The sequence below is a fragment of the Perognathus longimembris genome, chromosome 1 (assembly GCF_023159225.1).
Source record: "Perognathus longimembris pacificus isolate PPM17 chromosome 1, ASM2315922v1, whole genome shotgun sequence".
In the NCBI taxonomy this organism is placed as follows: Eukaryota; Metazoa; Chordata; class Mammalia; order Rodentia; family Heteromyidae; genus Perognathus; species Perognathus longimembris.
This window is the reverse complement of record NC_063161.1, coordinates 27910005-27930079: the sequence shown is the minus strand read 5'-3', so window position 1 is coordinate 27930079 and position 20075 is coordinate 27910005. Positions and strand designations below refer to the sequence as shown.

The 20075-nt window shown below is 35.9% G+C and overlaps 1 protein-coding gene across 1 annotated transcript; it reads right to left on the bottom strand.

Annotated features, from left to right (window-relative positions):
* Positions 1–19001: 19001 nt before the first annotated feature.
* Positions 19002–19655, bottom strand: LOC125353914 (transmembrane protein 254-like). The gene has a single exon (XM_048349660.1). It carries the CDS (start codon positions 19613–19615, stop codon positions 19241–19243), a length of 375 nt encoding a protein of 124 aa, XP_048205617.1. The 5' UTR covers positions 19616–19655; the 3' UTR covers positions 19002–19240.
* Positions 19656–20075: the final 420 nt, after the last annotated feature.

The following is a 20075-nucleotide window of genomic DNA, read 5'->3' as shown; positions in this document are numbered from 1 at the left end:
GAAACATTAAAATGGTGAGACAAAGGACAAAGGGTGAACCAATAAAACAGCAATACTCACAAAACAGTATGTTGCAAATTAACTTTACAACTTGAAGGGGGAAAGGAAAAGTAGGAGGAAAATGAGGGCGTGGGTAATAAGTTTGACAAGAAATGTACTCACTACCTTGTGTAGATAACTGTAACCCCTCTGTACATCACCTTGACAATAAAATAAAATTTTAAAAAGAAAGCATATATTGAAACATTATATTCCTTTCAAATTTCACCATTTTTCTTATTGCTATTTAAAACTTATTTATATTTTCTAGAAAAGAACTCTGAAATGAAGGCCACGGGTGAGAATGTCTTCTTTTTTAAAATTTATTCTTATGGTCAAAGTGATCTGCAAAGAGGTTACAGTTAATACTTAAGGTAGTGAGTATATTTCTTGTCAAACTTTTTATCCTCTCCCTTATTTTTCCCACCTTGCCGCCCTGCCAATCCACCTTCCCATGTTGTACAGTTAATTTTTAACATATTGTCTTTGTGAGTATTGCTGTTGCATTGGTTTGCACTTTATCCTTTGTCTCACCATTTTGAGGTTCCCCTTGCTTTCCCTAATTCAGATAAACATATGTGCAATATCCAGGGTGCCAAAATCAAATACAGTGACAACAGGGGATAAAGCATAGAAAAGAAAAATGAAAGAAAAGAACAAATTTCATGTAGTACATTAAAAATAACAACTACAATGACAAACCATTTGTTTCCTTGTTTTACAGTCATTTCACTTCGCATCATCTTATATGTTCATATGTACATAGCTATTGAGCTACTGTGATTCAATGCTAGAACTGTCTTAGATATATGCTAATGATTATCAATGAAGAAAACCATGGAATTTTTGTTTCTTTGGGTCTGGCTCACTTCACTCAACATAGTTTTTCCAAGCTTTTCCATTTCCTTATGAATGGGGCAATGTTATTCTTTCTGATGCAAGTATATAATTCCACTGTGTATATATACCACATTTTCTTCCACCTCACACCAGCTAGATTGCCCATTATCAAGAAATCTAATAATAACAATGCTGGCAGGGATGTGGCCAAACTGCAACACAACTACAGTGTTGGTGGGAGTGTAAATGTGTTCAATCACTCGGAAAAGCAGTATGGAGGTTCCTGAAAAGACTAAACATGGAACTTCCCTATCACCCAGCAACTCCACATCTGGGTATTTACAAGGCCATACTGAAGATACCAGCACAAACATGTTTGTTACAGCATTATTTACCATAGCTAAAATGTAGAACTGACTCAGATTCCCCTCAATAGATAAATGGATCAAAAATGTCTTCAAAATTTAAGCATTAGACAACTGATGTATTTTCTTTTCATGGAAATAGGTCACCTTTTATTAATTTGATTATCTATATTTTATATGCACCATGCAAGAAGGTGTTGAAGTAGTTGTCAATATTACTTTCTGTCTTTTGGTGCAAGTACTAGGGTCTTGTACTTGCTTGGCTGGGGCTCTACCACTTGAGCTATATCTCCATTTTTGCTTTTTGCTGGTTACTTTAGGAAATAGAACCTAGCAGACTAGGGCTTCAAACCACAATCCTTCAGATCTCAGTTTACTACCTAGAAGAAGAAGAATTCTAGCTAAAATTATTATTAAGCCAAGTACATCAGCAGTTTTTTTTAAGATAGCTGGTTTATGATACAATTTACCAGGAGTAAACATTAATTCCATGTTATGTTACTATTTTAATATATATATTCCTTCTTTGCAAATAAGAATGAGTTATTTATACAATATTTTACTATGAAATCAAACTATGTATATCTCCATATGTCCTATGACTGAAACTCCAAAACCTACCTATATACATAAATCATTCAAACTTTTTATTGTATCCTATTCTGGTTTAAACATCTGGAATAAGGAAAAACTCATCCCATTACAGACTCAGATTGTTCCATCTGGAGCAATTCATTTATTCTGAATTTTGCTTACAGTTTTCCCTTCTGTGGAACCGAATCTGTTCTGCTTGAGGCTAATTTTATCTCTTTGGGCTATCCTTCGTGTTTTGCTTTTTGAGAAAACGATTTGTCAAGTTTCATATGCCATATCATTCATCATTCCAAGTATATAATTCATCTTCATATTCTAAATGCTGTACAACCATCATCACAATCCATTTAGCACATTTTTTCAGAAACATTCCTCTACCTATTAATAATAATTGTTCATCTTCTCAATTTGTCAAGCTCAAGAAGCTACTATTACTTTCTATCTCTATAAATAAATTGAATCAACCAATCTCTACGCTCTTTGGGGCTGGCTTGTTTCCTCTACCATATGTCTTCATCCACACTATTTCAGGTATGAATATAGTTATAATGCTCAATGAATAAATGTGAAAATGGAAGTAGGAAATGACACACATGGACCTGGGATAGATTGGAGAGAGGGATTGACAATGACAGAAGTGATACTCATCAAGATACATTGTACATGTACTGAACATATTGAATCGAAACTCCTTCATACACCTATTTCAAGTTAATAAAAATCTACATCAATCCTTTCTATAGTTGAGTAATATTGCATTGTTTGAAAAATTGTATTTGCTATTCACTAGTGGGCCAATATTTGAATTGTTTATATATTTTTACAATTTTACTATAAATATGTTTGTACTGTTTTTTTTAAATGTATGGCTTCATTTCTTTTGTAAATATAAATAGAACTCAAACTGTCGACTCATGCCAGCTCTAACACCTTGAAACAGTGCCAAACAGTTTTGCAAATATCTGCACCATGTTACATTTCTCAACAATGGAAACAAAGATTCTAAATTTTCCATATCTTTACCATTACTTAATATTATCTTTCTTTCATGTTGTAGTGTATATGTTTTGTATTTTCTTTTTTGTCTTTCCTTTTTAAGTATTTCCTGAGTTTTTGACTTCTGTAATAGCTAAACAATATCTTGGTTTTGATAGAAAAAGAAGAGGATTGGTTGGACTTCTAAGGACTTTATTACTCCTACTTCATTAATTGATAAATGTACTACAAAGTACAGCAATCTACATCCAGAAACACAGAGATGTATAATAACATATATTATATAATTAAATTATATTTAATTTTTATAGGAATTCACTTTTTAATCACTTAAGCACCTGCCTTTTATTTTTTATTTGGTTCACAGTTACAAGAATCAAGAGCTTATCTATTTACTTACTTCTCCTGGCGACCTTTGTTTCCATAAGTTTTTTACTGGTCTAGTATTTCTGTCAAAATAAATGTATTTAGATTGACATGATTCATTTGAGATGAATCCATGGCCACTTTCTCTTCCTTAGATGCTCAAAAAATATTTAACTATTTATTGATTTGACAATAATTAACATTAAGTATCGAGGTCTCAACTCTATAGTTACGAATTCTACTTTCTTCACCTCTTTAAGTAGGTTAGCTTCCTTCATTCTTTATAACTTGTCAATAATACCTTGCAGATTACAAAAATTAACCATAGTGGCAATAGAAATAGTAAAGGTAACATTTTGACTCCATATACTGTGGATAGGCTTTGTGGATCTTCTACAACAACCTGTTATATTAGGGTTATATTTGGTTACTGGGGCACAGATGAGAGAAGTTGCTTGCCCTAGATAAAAACAAAAAAGGAATCTACATGGAGGCATAGTTCAAGTAGTAGAATGCCTTCCTAGCAAATGCGAGGGCCTGCATTCAATTCCCAATATTTCAAATGGAACATAACAAAAAAAATTGTTTAAGTGCGTGCATGCCTATAGCTTCTCAAGAGGTTTGAGATCTAGGGATTGTGGTTCAAGATAAGCCTAGGATGAAAAGTCCATGGAGACTTCATTCCAAATGATCAACAAAATGAATGACTGGAGCCTTGGTTCAAGTGGTAAGAAACAGCCTTCAGTAAGCAAGCCAAGCTGAGTGAGACCCAGACTCCAAGCTCAAGCCACAGTAGACACACACACACACACACACACACACACACACACACACGCATGCACATACATGAGAGATCTTAAGCCTATGTTATGGGCATACTGTGCCATAAAGTAATTTGGGGAGGGTCCTTTTGTTTATATTTAAATCCTAAAGGGAACCAGTTAATACATGCTAATCTTGGCCTATCACTAAACTAGGTGTGCTGAACCTTACTTTTGAAAACAACTTACATAAACAATACAAGTAGAAATATTGACCAAGTATCAACAAAAAAAAATCTGAAGAATTCAAGTAACTATATTATAAATAGCCAGACATTTACAATAACCAAAGCAAACACTTTTATTTATTTTTAAACTATTTATGTCTCTCTCTCTCCATGTGAGTGCGTGTGTGTGTGTGTACAGGAAATACTCAATAATCCACTTAAATAAGATCTGAATTTTTGCTAGCTTCATGGGAAAAAAGATTTTATCAACAAATAACATTTTCTGTTAAATTCATGCAAATTTTGCTCATGGATTTTAAGAAAGTACAAATATAGTCCTAGACAAGCAATATTATCCTATTACTTTTTCCTAAAATTTGAAATGTACTGCATTGCATCACTCAAGTATCTTTTCAGTACAGCTGTGGTTTAGGGTAAATTGGTAGTCAGTGAGCTGCATCACATGTCCAAGCGATCACCGGTGTTACATCTTTAGCTTTCTCTAACTCTGGAGCATTTTCTATTCTCTCCTGATGTTAGAACACAGCTGTGCTTCCTCCCAGTTTGTTTCATTTATAAAATTGCTTCTTGGTTCATCCTTACTAAAGCATATTGTATCAATATCCAAAGTTAGAAATACTCACAAATATAGACTCAAGTCTCAGATTTCATAGCAGTAATAAAAATGCCTTGGGTGAAGATTATGTTGTAATACAAACCCTCTCAGCCTTTCTGTATTTCTAAGTGTTCTCTCATCATTTTCATTCTTTCTTTTATCAGATTCCCTTGTTATGCCAAGTCGCGAAACGACCACCAAGAAGGCCACCGAGACTCAGACGTTCCAAAATGCAAAAGCAAGGCAAGACTTTATTCAGGTGAACTGCAACTCGGGCCTTGTCTTACCCACTGACAGACACAGCAGAAGTTAGGAGGAAGCCCCGAGCTGTGAATGCACAGGGCTTATAAAGGCAAAAAACAAAGTTACAGCCATCAGGTGTTCAAGTAAGACAAAAAACAAAGTTACAGCAATCAGGTGTTCAAGCAAGATTAGGACACGGGTACAAATCTGAATGGCTCAGGGCTCGAGGCATTCTGGGGGCAGTCAGAGTTGAGCATTCCTAGCGGTTAGAGTTCTTGATTGGCTGGGCCCTAATAAGCTTGTCCTGGGTTTGCTTACAGGGCCTGCTTATCTCAGGTTCGAGTAGTAAAGTGGGGTTCGTGTGGTAAAGTGGGGCCTGACTTCAAAGTCTGGCTCTTCACCCTCTGTTCTACTTTCCCTGTTTTTTTAGATAAAGAGTTATTTGTTCCACAGAACAAATGTTCACTAGGGGAACAGGGTACAGATTTCTTTGAAACTCTGGTAAGCTATGGATAATAGCACATGTATAGTCATACAAACATACATACACAACATACATAGAAAATGTATCTATACAGATATCATATATTGTAAAAGAAGTATTATTTTCCCACCTGCTAATGAAGAGTTTGGATTACATGACCTTTAATATAATGAAAAAAATTTTTTTTAAAACCTTGCCAGGCATCTGGTGGCTCACATCTGTAATCCTACCTACTCAGAAGACTGAGATCTGAGAATGGTGATTCAAAAGCAGCCTGGGCAGCAAAGTCCAAGAGACTCTTATTTCCAGTTAATCATGGAAAAGCCAGAAGTGATGTTGTGGCTCAAGTGGTAGACTGTGAGCCTTGAGCAAAGGGAGCTTAAGGACAGTGCCCAGGCTCAGAGTCAAAGTTCAAGACCCAGGACTGGCAAAATAAAACAAAAACAAAGCACAACAACAACAAAAATCCTTCTTATTATATAAGGAAGCTTGGAGATAAGAAACATTTAAATACAGCTCTTAATTATAATGGATAAAAAGTTGATAAGGATACTACTTAAACCTAAGGGAATAATGAATGGCCTTAGTAATTAAATCATATTTTATCAAGGCATGCTAACTAAGAGGTACAATCCAAGCTCAAGAAATAGGAATGCTCTATCTTAATTCCACATTAATTAACAAACAGAACACATATCTGTGATCTGAGCATTGGTAAGAAAATTGAAATCCAAAGCCAATCTATCCAAAAACATGAAATCCTAGTAAAAGTTATTACTAAATATAGAACAGAAATGGTGGTGGTGACAATGATGGATGATAATGAAGAATACTAATACTAGGAAAGGAATATAGAAAGGGATCTCTCTGGGGGTTATGAGTGAGTGTGGGAGAGAAAGAAAGGGGAAAACAAGAAAAAGAAAGAAGGAAAAAGAAGAAGCCAGGCTCATGCCTGTAAACCTAGACACTCAGGAGACTGAGATCTGAGGATTCAAGTTCAAAGCCAGCCCAGGCAGAAAAGTCCCCTTGAGACTCTTATCTCCAATAAACCACTCAAAAACAGGAAGTGACTCAAGTGGTAGAGCACTAGCCTTGAGTAAAAAGGATCACACACAGGACCAGAGTCCAAGCCCCACAACAGACAAAAAGAAAAGAAAAAGAAACTGAGAGGTGAGCATGTTGAAACATGTTAACCTATATGTATGGGGACAGCATATAGATAGAGAGATAGAGGAGGAAGAAATTATAGCAAAAGGAATTATAGGGTATACTGTTCACATCTGTGAGATTATTTCAATGGGGACCCTCATAGTAACAAAGTATGCTAATCCAAAATTACAAGGAAATAACTAATAAAAAAATAGTTTGGGTCATGAACCACATTAATACCTACCTAGCAAGCATGTGACCCTGAGTTCAAAACCCCAGAATTACCAAAACTCTCTCTCTCTGTCTCTCTTTCTCTCTCTGTCTGTCTATCTCTCTCTCTCTCTCTCATAATAATTTTCCTTTTCACATGGTCTCATGAGTGAAGGTACAAGTTCTCAGTCATGGATATCATTTTCACATCCTTCTGTAATGAGTTAAACTTACACAATTTGGGAAGAGCTCTAGTTTTTTGCATATATGACTACCAGATTCCCCACAAGTGCCTGCTTTTTAGGGGATAAGACATTCCTCCAGTTCTCCTAAGTTTAAGGGGAAGGGATGGTATGGCTATCTAATTAACAATACTGTAAGAAGCTTAAAAAACAAAAACTATCAAAACCCAGTCAGTTTTTTTGAAGGGAAGAAATGAGGGTTTCAAGAAAAACAGTAAAGCAATGAATAAGATGACAACCCAAATGTGACTCAATCTTCTCTCACAGAGTAGTCTCTCATCGTGTTGGTTAAAAATACATTAATCAAACAATCATACAATACAAGGTACCTTGAAAGTTTGTAACTGGACTTGACCTGGCCTAAGACACTAGATAGAGAAGGCTTACCTGAAGAAACATGACTTAAAGTTTGATGAATGAGTAAGGTTTAATGGGGAATGGACCAAAAGTCTTTTTCTGTTCTCAAGCAGAAAATAACAACAAGAAAATGCATAGCTGATGAAGACACGGGTCACTGAAGTACATGGAAGAAATAAACAGAGCAGAGAAGAGCAACTTACTGAACTAGGACTCCGAAAAGAAGAAACAGTAGTAAAAAAAAAAAAAAAACCAAAAAGAAGAAATGCTAAGGACAAATGGTGAACCAATGCAACAGCAATACTCACAAGACAATATGTTGAAAATAAACATTACAACTTAAGGAGGAGGGAAAAGTGGGGAGGAGGGAAAGTGAGAGAAAAAGGAGGAAGGGGGTAACAATGTTCAGCAATATATGTATTCATTATCTTATATGTGTAACTGTATATCACCGTGAAAATAAAATTTAAAAGGAAGAAATACATAGGATGTAATGAAGATTTTGGTCTTGAGCCTGAAAACAACAAGAAAAGTTAGAGTTTTATTCAGAATAATGACATTATCAGATTTATAGTTTCAAAGAACATTGTAGCTACCATTTGGAGCTGTGTTCTATGTACTTCACACCTGGGCTCCCACCCTTCCTTTCTGGAGCTGAGAGCTGTTGCTACAAAGGATTAAAGAAAATTACTGTTGTATCACACTGCATAAATCAGAACACATGGTGGCTGGCTTTTCAAATTTATATTGCAGGCATTTATTCCCAACTCTGAAGCTGTTTAAATTTGCCATGGCGATGGTTTGTATACATTCATGCCATCTCAGTAACTAATCTCTTTGGGCAAGGTGCTCTTGGTATTTACTGCCTTGAGACTTTATTAAGTGAAATCTACATTTTCTTTTCTAAATCCAAACTCTTATGTGCATCCTGACACCTGCTTCATCATTTCTCCTTGTTACATGAAAGTATAGTATTTTGTTCCTGTGACAACTATAGTTTTTAAGATACGTTGTAGTACATGAAAACAGGAAGTAGCTAAATATGATCCTATTCTCTATAATGCACTTTTTTTTTTCAATAGATACATGTGATTGTCTGCCTGAAGAATTAATTAAAGGTATGTATCATAATTTCCATACAACTATTATCCAGATTTGAAATATTCTGAGCTGCTATCTCACTGTAGTAATCCATCGTCATTTTCTCAGATACCTTGATAAAGGTAAGGCTAAAATTATATAATTTATGTGACTATAAAAGCTAGTATGTAAGAACCAAAATACAAGTGATCCTAGAATAGTTTCCCCCATTCTCTTCTTATAAAATGAAATCATCCAAAATAAAATAAAGTGCTCAATGTCCTGTCTAGACAAATCATGACTATCTATTATACATCTACAGGGGGCTGTGCCATTTTTCGCCTTGCTTCTAAAATTGTAGACACTCTAAAAATACAAAATGTCTTTCTAAGAATAGTGGCATTGAGATCTTGAAACAGCAGCACTATTTTGAAGTATTGTTTTCTATTGCTCTTCTCTGAGGAAACTAGCTCCATACTTCCCCCCAGTGGGGTTCCTTAACAGAAAGACTAAAAAGGGAAAAGGAAAGGAGAAGAGGAAGAATGGGAAAGGAAGGTAGAGGGAAGAGGTAAAAGATGAGGGGAAATTGTGTTTTGTTCTTTTTTTTCAAATCTCAAAACTGAACAGATGACTGTGGTTTTCATTGATCTTGTTATTGTATTTCTAAGGATAACTAGCACTGAGCAATAATCAAAAGCTCCACATGCAGCATTTGAAAATGTTTCATTCTATACTGGATATATAGAAAAACAAACATTTCAAGGTCAATTTAGTACTATTTTAAAATATATTTTAACTGAGGCCTTCATAAAAAATTACTTTTAGATGTAATACTTTAAAAAGATTTAACAGTCCCAGCACAGGCAGATACTCTTGCTTTTTTATTGGATTTCTATATTATAGTTTGAGTTTTTAGAGATATTTATGAATGTTGGAGTTGAGACACAAAAAAGAGCAATTATCATTCTTAATTTCACATCAATCTGAACACTCAGATTTGCAGATGAGATAATTCAAATTTTAACACACTGGTCTTTTCCATTTTTATAATTGCTCTCAGGAATAAACCCAAATTGTATTTACTTATAATACCAAAATGTATATGATTTCTACACAGTACCAAACACAAAAATTATTAGTAATGAGAGTAATAACTACAGCAATTGCACTGTCAAATATCTAGCAAGTACTTAAGAATTGCCTTCAGAGTGCCCTCATGCTAATACATGGAGAATTAATTTGTAAGAGAAAAATTATTCTGTCTCCTCTCACATGTTTTAGATAATAGCAAAAATAATATATTTGCATAGAAATAAGTGATTTTAGTGAAAAATTAACTATAAAAAGACAAATGTCACAGTTTTTCTGCTATATACATGTGTGTGTCATGTATATGTGCATGTGTGTTTGTGTGTGTGTATAGTGACATGAAGATAAAGGTGAGACTGTTTGGGGAAGAAAGGAAAGGAGGGAAAAAAGTAGCATGTGGTATAGGAATGAGTTAATCCAATTAGTTTATATTACATACATGAAAAAACAAAATGTGAAAAAATGGGGTAAAAGATAAGAAAAACCAATGAGCAGAGTAATTTTGATGAAAGTATATTATATACATGTATATGTATACATATATATTATAAGTAATCTTCTGTGTACAAATAGTATACATCAACAAAAGCTATCAAAGGATGTAATGGAGATGAATAGATTGGTGAGGGAGCATGTGAAAAAAGCTGTGATGCTTGACTTCTGAAGAACAAACACCAAAGGAATTATGGTATAGGTGAGAGATAAGAGATAATCTGTGTTCCAAGCAGAGGAATCACTATATTAGAAAGCCTGGGGATGGCAGTAATTGATAAACTTGAATAATTTCTAAGAAACTGAGTCTAGCTATGCATAAATCACATGAAGTGAAGAGAAGAGCTGGATGAGAAAGTAGGATTGACATAGAGGAAGTCAGTGAAAGGCATGCTAAGGTAATTAGAACTTATCCCAAGAGCATGATAAACCAATTAGAGAGGTTTTGCAATATTATAATTGGATATATGACTTAGAAAGAATTATGTACTATCAGAGCAAAATAATTTCCTAATTACCACTATAGTGAAGTGTACTGCTTTTCAAATGTTCTATTGTTTAAGAATGTAGAAGCATTTTATATTACAGGAACAAAAGGAATTATGACTTCTCAAATTCTAAAACCCCTAAGGGCACTGAATAAATATAAGAGTTTTGTTTAAATACATAGCATGTCAGAAAAGAAAATAATAAAATGTAATGAAACAAAGTAAAGTATTAACTGAAATCCAGGTGATAGGCTGTTCTCTTACCAAGAGTCTTGGGAGTCACCTGCCTCAAGCCTTCCATCATCTACTTCTTCACCCACCACACAGTGAAAGCCCTTGAAGACAGTACCAACATGTGAAATGGTGAGGGGGGAAAATGCACCCATTTGCTACCACAGAGAAGTGAAAATGTAGCTGTAGCCCATTCCACTCTTGGTATTCATGATGCATTTATTCTGTTCATTAGCAATTGCCCGTTGACCTTTGGTTCACGAGCCTCAATTTCTAATCCATGGTAATTTCCACTTGGTTCTATCCAGGAGTTTTTATTCTCCATATTGGGAATGAGTTTGGGAATGGGTATGTAGTCAGCCTGGGGGCACTTTTGCACATACTCATACATTTTATGAGGAAGAGCTTCACATCATCACACTAAAGTATGTATGACTATAGAAAAACAATTGTTTGCATGAAAACATGTTCTGAACTTTTTCATTTTTAATTATTGTATTAATGAGTTAACATTCAAACTACCAGCTAATAAATACAATGTCTCATGAAAAATAGTATCTCTGATTATTGAAACCATTCAGCTTGGAAGGCAAGGCTAGCTTTTAGGGTTACTACAGAGTTAGCTACTGAAAAATCTACAGTGACAACACCTGTACACATATTAAGTTAATTTTTAATATAATAAACATATACTGAGCCCTTTCTAATGAGTGAGCTACAATAAATTTATGGAACTTCTTCCTTGTTTGAATAGTGCAAGTCTTTAATTGGACTAATGGAATTCAGAGTTGTGCTCCTTTGTAAAACTACTTAAAGATAATAAAGACATTTTTCAAAAAAAAAAAAAAGGAGCTGTTGCTTCTTGTTCTAGCTCTTTGAAGGAAGAGAAAACAAATATCTACCAACAATTTGTGACCACATTAGACAGGCTTAGTGTTTGAATTCCTACCACCTAGTAGTCCAACTCTCCAAAGCTTAGAAGATAATATAAATTGCTGCTGATACATTGGTAAAGCTTAAGTCTCTTGATATAACTGAATGTAAAATCATTTTCCAAAGATGCATACTAGATTTAGCTTAGAGAAGATTTCCTGCTGAAGATGAGCAGTCTAAAATTAGAAATCACATAAGGGGACCATCCACCAAAGAAAGAATCAGCAGATGCTATGAACTGCAGGTAAGACACTAGATAATAGAAAAAATAATAAATTAAAATATCAAGCATATTTAATGACTATAGGAAGATACAGTAAAGCCTAAATAGAAAAGTAAGCATGATAAGAAAAATCAAAGTAGATTCTAAAAACTGCAATTATACTATCTTAAAAATTAGAGATTAGTAAATTTTTACTGCTCAAATAATTACCAGGAAAGTAATGACTACAAACAAGAATAATGATTAATTTGAGGAAAGTAAAATCTGTGTGGAATTAAACTTTCTTGATTAGATAACTTGGAAAACATCATGGGGTCTATTAATGAGCAAATATATTATTTGGTTTAAAAAACATAAATTGTAATTTCTTTATACTTTTGTTAAATATTAATGCTAACTTTTTTCTTTTTAAATTTTTGTTGTAAAGGTGATGTACAGAGGGGTTACAGTTATATAGGTCAGGTAATGAGTACATTTCTTTTTGAACACTGTCACCCTTCCCTCATTTTTTCCCAGTTTTTTTCTCCAGATCTCCCACTCCCCCCATGCTAATGTTTTAAGGGTTTATAAACAAAGAAATATAAACCAGGTACATAATTTGTAAGTGAGGAGAGTGAATATAATACATAACATAAATCTATCCAATAGAAAAGAAGGAAAAAAAACATAAATTATGTAATATATAGAAATAAAAATTAATAATAACTACAACAGTTAGCTTTTAAATATCTAAAATACATACATCTTAAAAAAAGTGGACTGGGGCTGGGTTTATGGCCTAGTGGCAAGAGTGTTTGCCTCAAATACATGTCCCCTGGGTTTGATTCCTCAGAACAACATATATAGAAAAGGCCAGAGATGGCGCTGTGGCTCAAGTGGCACAGTGCTAGCCTTAAGCAAAAAGAAACCAGGGACAGTGTTCAGGCCCTGAGTCCAAGCCCCAGGACTAGAAAAAAAAAAAAAAAAAAAAAAAAAAGAGGTCTATATGAATGGATAGCAGATGGTGTCAAAAGCCTCAAATATGTTCAGGCACAGAAATACATACTCATAATACTGCGATCACTCTGGATATGGAAGCAGGAGGATTTTGAGTTCAAGGCCAGCCTGGCTACATAGTGACCTGCTCTCGAAAGAAAGAAAGAAAGAAAGAAAGAAAGAAAGAAAGAAAGAAAGAAAGAAAGAAAGAAAGAAAGAAAAAAGAAAGAAAGAAAGAATCAAGTGCCAATAGACGTTAATCATTCAGAAAGCTTGCACAAAAGAAATATATAGTTTATGATCTCTATAAGCCTAGATAAATGGTAAAAATAAACGTTCATATTGTTGATAGATACCCAGAAGACAGAGATCAAAAAAAGAAAAAAAGGAGAAAGTGATAAAGGAAACAGCTAGAGAAGGGAATGGACTTGTAAAGGAATGAAAATGTGATTAAAATGCCCTGTAATCTTTTTAAGATATATGGTGAGTAGATGTGTTTGTATTATGGATATCTACACTCTTCTCTCCAAAGATATTTTAAAATAATGAGAGTGGTTATTAGAAAACATACAAATATTCTTTTAATTATTTTTGCACCACAGCTGTTGACATCTGTACCTTCAAGGAGATCAAACAACTGAACTCAAAATCCAAGGATGGCTCACTTCACTTAGTATAATTTTTTCCAAGTCCTTCCATTTCCTTATGAATGGGGCAATGTCATTCTTTCTGATAGAGGCATAAAATTCCATTGTATATCTGTACCACATTTTCCTGATCCATTCGTCTACTGAGGGGCATCAGGGTTGGTTCCATATTTTCACTATGACAAATTGTGCTGTGATGAACATTGATGTGCTGGTGGCTTTAGTGTGTTCTTGTTTGTGGTCTTTTGGATAGATGCCCCAAAGTGGGGCTGCTGGGTCATAGGGGAGCTCTATCTCTATGGTCTCCCTCATAGGGAATAATTAGCATAGGTTTAGGCTAGTCACAGCAGAGGAGCACAAGAGCCTAATAGCTATGCCCCTATGAATGCATAAGATAATGCTAAGTGAAATGAACTCCATGTTATGGGAACGACTATTATATCACTGTTGTAATTACTTTCAACATGTGATGTGAAACCGTAGCTTCTATTACTGATGATCCTCTTGTATCCCCTTCCTGTGGTTGTACCTGCACTATCACTGTATCTCATCTGAGTACATTGGATACTGTATAAAATGGTATTAGAACTAGGAAAGTGAAAGGGAATACCAAAATCGAGAGACACAGGATAAAAAGACAAACGACTACAAAAGCAATACTTGCAATACTGTTTGGTGTAAACCAACTGAACAACTCATGGGGGGAGAGGAAAAAGGGGAGGGGTGAGGGGTGAATGAGGGAGGAGGTAACAAACAGTACAAGAAATGTATCCAATGCCTAATGTATGAAACTGTAGCCTCTCTGTATATCACTTTGACAATAAAAAAATAAAAATAAATCCAAGGATGGTTCTGCAGTCATGAAAAATAGAGCTCAAGCACAGAAAATTTCTTTGTGATAGTTTCTTGGGTTCATTTTTAACATCTGCTACTGGCATCATTTGTATTAAGACTGTAACTTTGGCATATTAGTGACATGCCTTAGAAAGTGAAAAATAAAACTCCACAGAACTTAAAATTCAAGTCAAAGATCAAAATTCACTTTTAAACATAGGGCAAAAGTCAATGAGCCTTCCAAGTTAGTTAATCTTTTCAAACATTTATCTAAACATTTCTTTTTTATATTGAATAACTCTATTTTTCTCTGATTTGATCACAGATCTCAGTTCCCCTCTTTAAAAAAATTTCTGACAAAGTGTGAGAGAAAAACATTTACATGTGGAGCTACTGGTTCTATGTGACTGGAGAAGATGGCTGCTGGCACTCAATACAAAGTCATTTTGTTGTTCAAAAGTCGCAGAGGTTGCTATGCAACCATCCTGAGGGAAATGATTTCAAGCCACAGACTATGAGCACATGAATTAAGGTGTTGGAATAAAATTACTTGTATGTGTATGTAGGCAAATACTGCACAAATTATCAGACAGTAATAAGCTATAAAGTATAAAGTAATGTTTCCGGGAGAAAAAAAATGAGAGAACAAGCAGATTTCCCATTTAGAAGCTTTTGAAGTTCATAATTAGGCCTATCATTTAATTTGATCATTCAAACTGCAGCATAGGGATAAGGCTCAAAGAAAAAGAACAGTGGGTGGACAGTTAGCAACTAAATTGGGCAGGCATCTCATGCCAGTAAAAGCCTTTCTCTCTATCTCTCCCTCCCTCCCTCTCTCCCTCTTTTTCTCTCTCTCCTTGTCTGTGTGTGTGTATGTATGTATGTGTGTGTGTGTGTGTATGTATTTCCATTGTGTAGGAAGAAAGTAAGAATATATAGAGCTGCAATTTTGTATCCGACCATGTATGCCACTAATTGTGACAATGACTGATACTCACAATGGTCATTTTTCCATTAGTAGAACAAATATCTGAGATGATCCATTCATGAATAAGTTTAAAGAATATATGTGGCTCACAGTTTTGGAGATCCCAATCCAGAATTAGGAAGGATCCATTAGTTGCAGGCCTATAGTAACACATGATAACAAAAGGATATGTTGGAACAAAATTGTTCACCATATGGCCAAAAGCAAAAGAGAAGAGAAGAGAGTAGGGGCCCACCACCCTTTCAAAGGGCTTAACCTTTTAAGTATCTGGGCCTTCCACTACTCCCTACCACCAGAAATCCTCTGTCTCCAATAACATGAAGATGGGACTAAGGTTTTAATACACAGACTTTTAGAAGATGTTTAACCTCCAAACTGTAGCATAGAACCTTCTATTTTGTGCAAACAAATATTAAGTCTATACTAGAGATACCTGTGAATGGAGCATTCACATAGAGCCAAAATCAAAATGGATATGTTTAATGGAAGGTTTTCTCTACTAGTGAAATAGTTAAAAGTTTGGATTCCTAAAAAACAAAAAGAGTAAAAAAATATAAGTAGCCCTTAAAACTCTACTAGCCAAAAATGTCTTTTTGTCTTCCTCACTTAGAAAAGAATAGAAACATAAATCCCTAAAGGCTGCTTGAGCCACTGTGTCATATTTGAATCTCACCCATAGTCCACAAGTAAGGCTTACTATTCATTGCATAGAAAAAGAATATTCAAGGAGAAATGCAGAACATATCAGGAAGGACAGTTGATGGGTGGAATTGTGCCCATCGTCAAATTCTTTTGTTGAAACGCAAATTACAATATCTCTGAATCTGATTATTTGATAATAGTCTTTAAAGATTCAATGAAGCTAAAATGAGACTTTTTCAGTTAGCCCTCGACTAATCTGACAGTTGTTGTTGTTTTAAGGGGAGGAAATTTGGGCAGGCAGGCAGGAATCAGAGATGTTCTCCTCACAGAAGAATGAACATATGCAGGGACAGAAGAAGGTGGCCATTTACAAGCCAAAGGGAAGGCCTCTCAAGAAAACTTGACAAAAACCTGTCCTCAACTCTGAGAATATAGACAAAATATTTTTGTTTGGTTTGGTTTGGTTTTTGTGACAATACTGAGGCTGGAACTCTTGACTTGGGCATTATCCTTTAACTTTTTTCCTTAAGGCTGGTATTCTACCAATTGATTACACATCCCCCTTCTGGCTTTTTGCTAGTTTATTTGTGATAGGGTCTCCTGTTCAAAATGCCTCATGTGAAGCTGATTACAAGTGTGAGTCCCTGGAATCTGGTTTATTTAATAAGACCTAGACACTGGCATTTTGTTATGGCAGCCCTAGAACAGTAATACAGAGGGTGTATTAAATAATCTGTCATAGAATTTGGCCTTTGCATAGAGATTTTTGAGGATTTTAAGACAAGGCCAATTCTATATCTGAGTATCTTAATAAATGGCATATATTTTTAAAGTCTGACTAGATTGAAGCTAAAGCTGTAAGCTTTCCCCTTTTCTATCTAACACAAACCTGTGGAGGTCACAGTGACCTTGTTTTGATGTCTTATTTTTACAAAAATGATGCAGTTTTGTCTTACCCTTATTACTATCTCTGAGTTGCTTCTTCTGATATGGATGTTCAATGAGATTATTCATTTCCATCAAGGGGACAAGCTAGGCCAGATTCAAATAACATTGAAGTGTAGAGCTGTGTCATACCAGTTCCTGAGTGGCAAGGCCTGTCCTTTTATTTCTCACTTTTGGATGACTGTAATAACTCATCTTTCATTCAGTTGTGCAATTAGAATGCATATAATAACTAGATCTGGGAAGTTTGGTACCATTTTGGACTTACTATAAGAGACAGAAATGTCCACCACCATTACAGATAGTATGATCTTCCTTCTGCTACTTTTTTGTGGACAGATTTTCCCCACATAGTCCTTTCTCAGAAGAATAGCTATATAATAGAAGTGACATAAGGAATTTAAATGTACGTAAAAAATATACATCTACTGATTCAATAAGAATGATAGTTGACATTTATTTTACATTTATTTGCAAACCTTTTACAACATCCTGTCAGTTCTTCTTGTAAGAAGGGGACTTTGGATGACCTAACAAGACCTCAAGGCTTTCTGAAAGATATAGGGTAGTAAACATGCAGTTATCATCTGAACTGAGATCCAAAGTGTTCACTCTTTTTTTTTAATTCACAGCATTTTAATTCAAGTTAATCTTGTTTGATAATCTGACAAATTAGATGTATTGGGGGGCAACCCCAATCAAAAATACCCCCTCTAGCACACTCCCTACTCCACACCTTCTTCTAGGTTTCAGTGTTCCATTTTCATATTCACCCACATTTACTTTCCCTACCTCTTCCCACCCCTGTCATTTTTTAGTATGTATTAATTTTACCAAGGGGTTTTGCTATGGTACTTCAGAATAGCCTATATATTAATCACATTTGCGTTCCATGCCCAACCTACTGATGAACTGCTTTCACTCAGATTCCTAATGCTAGCTTTGTAGATGGTTGCACTCTATTTTTTTTTTAGTTCGTAAGTTTTTATTATAAAACTGATGTACATAGAGGTTACAGTTTCATACGTTAGGCATTGGATACATTTCTTGTACTGTTTGTTACCTTGTCCCTCATTTCCTAGCTACTTTTCATCCATTTTCTCTCTCCCTCATCCCTCTAAAACAGAGGTAGGGGACCTTTTTCTAACAAGAACCATTGAAATATTTATGGTAGAGGTAGACAGGCTGGGGCAGCTGAGGAGAAATGTGATTTCTTGTACAGTGTGCAGTTCAGAAGATCTCGCTCTAGATGGGCCCAGGGGAAGGAAAGCTGTCTACCATGTGGCCTGAGAGAAAGCAGCATCGAGCAGGAACCAAGAGACCCCCTCAGGCTACAAGGCTGGGTTCCAGACGCCACGTACAGGGCAAGATCTCTGGCTGGCATCATAGCAGGGCGTCCCCACCTGGCTGCTGGGTCTCAGCAGGTGCTCTGGGCTTCTGTGTCATCCCTCAGCAAGGCCTCTGTTTCTCTGTAGTCGAAGTGAGGTTTTCAAGGATTCGCTCCTACCTGCCAGGTGCCTAGTACATGTTTGTGGAACCCTGGTACTGAGAGAATGTCTCTTTAACTTGGTCCCCAAAGGTAGGAAAATAACTGGGGGAAGGAGAGATAGTGGTGGTGGTGAAGGTTGTGGGTTGATTGGAAAGTGGGAGCAAAGGTGATCAATGGGCAAACCCAATATATGCTCCAGCTGAGGGCAGACAAGCACCAACACAGCCAAAGCCTGGGGAAACCGGTCTTGCGCCATCTGGCAAGCTAGTGAGTTTGCAGAGCTGGAAAGCCAGAATCATTTCTGAGGCTTGAACTCAGGGCCTGGGTGCTAGCCTTGAGCTTTTCTGTTCAAGGCTAGTTCTCTATCACTTGAGCCATAAGTCCACTTCCTGTTTTTTGAGGTAGTTAATTGGAGATAAGAATCTCACAGACTTTCCTACCAGGGCTGGTTTTGAACTGTGATTCTCAGCCTCCTGAGTAGCTAGGATTACAGGCATGAGCCACAGGTACCCAGTTCTTTCTTAAGGAACAACTGACCTATTCAAGTTTAACCAGAGCATAGGAAAGAAAGATGCCTAATTAGGGGGTCTTAAATAACTTATCAGGATGGGTGCTTCATAGAAAGTGGAATGATCAAGTAAACCTAGCACCCCCAAAAAGAAGACATTGAATGTAGAAATGGTGAGAGTGTACATTCAAGTGCGTTTTTGGTGCTTTGGTCGATAAGCGATTAAGATGGAGAGAGATGCTATTCCAAAGAGAAATGTCTGCAGGAACCAGAGGAGTTGAGTCCAGCTATCTGTGATTCCTTTAGACCTGCACCATACCATAGCATATAAAGACTCTCCCACATGGATCAACCAGGCAAGCCAAAACCCACTGTGTAGGAGAGTGTGATGGTGGTCTACCAGGTACCGTGTGAAGGACCCCAGGAGGCCAAGGCTCTGGTAAGGAATAGTCTGAGGCCAGAGGACAACCCACGTGAAGTAGCTAAAGGACACGGTGATGACCGTGAACCAGAACAGGCTGCCCCTCCGGAAGTAGGCGGCGTCGCTTGTGGCCGGTGCCATCGTTGCAGTAGATGCATGCAGCGTGCACAGCTGCTGCTGGTTCAAGGGAGAATCCTTCCCGCCACCCCAAAGTGTTCACTCTTAATTAATCCAACAGTAATAGCAAGATCTGATCAATTTATTTGACCATTTATTGATTACTTTCTTGATGTTTATTTTTTACTTCTTTATATTTTCTGCATATCATTAATGTTCTGTTGGATGTACATTTGGCTAAAGATTTCTCTCATATCATCCTCTAACAGGAATGCACAAATTAACCAAATGGACAGATGATATAATCCTATACTTAAAAGACCCTAAATACTGTATAATAATACTCAAACCTGATAAACACGTTCATAAAATTCACAGCATACAATATCCACCAACAAGTATCAGTAGGTTTTCAATAAACCCACAAAAATTCCATGAAAAAACAGGAAAAAAAAACACCACTCACAATTGCTCACCAAAATAT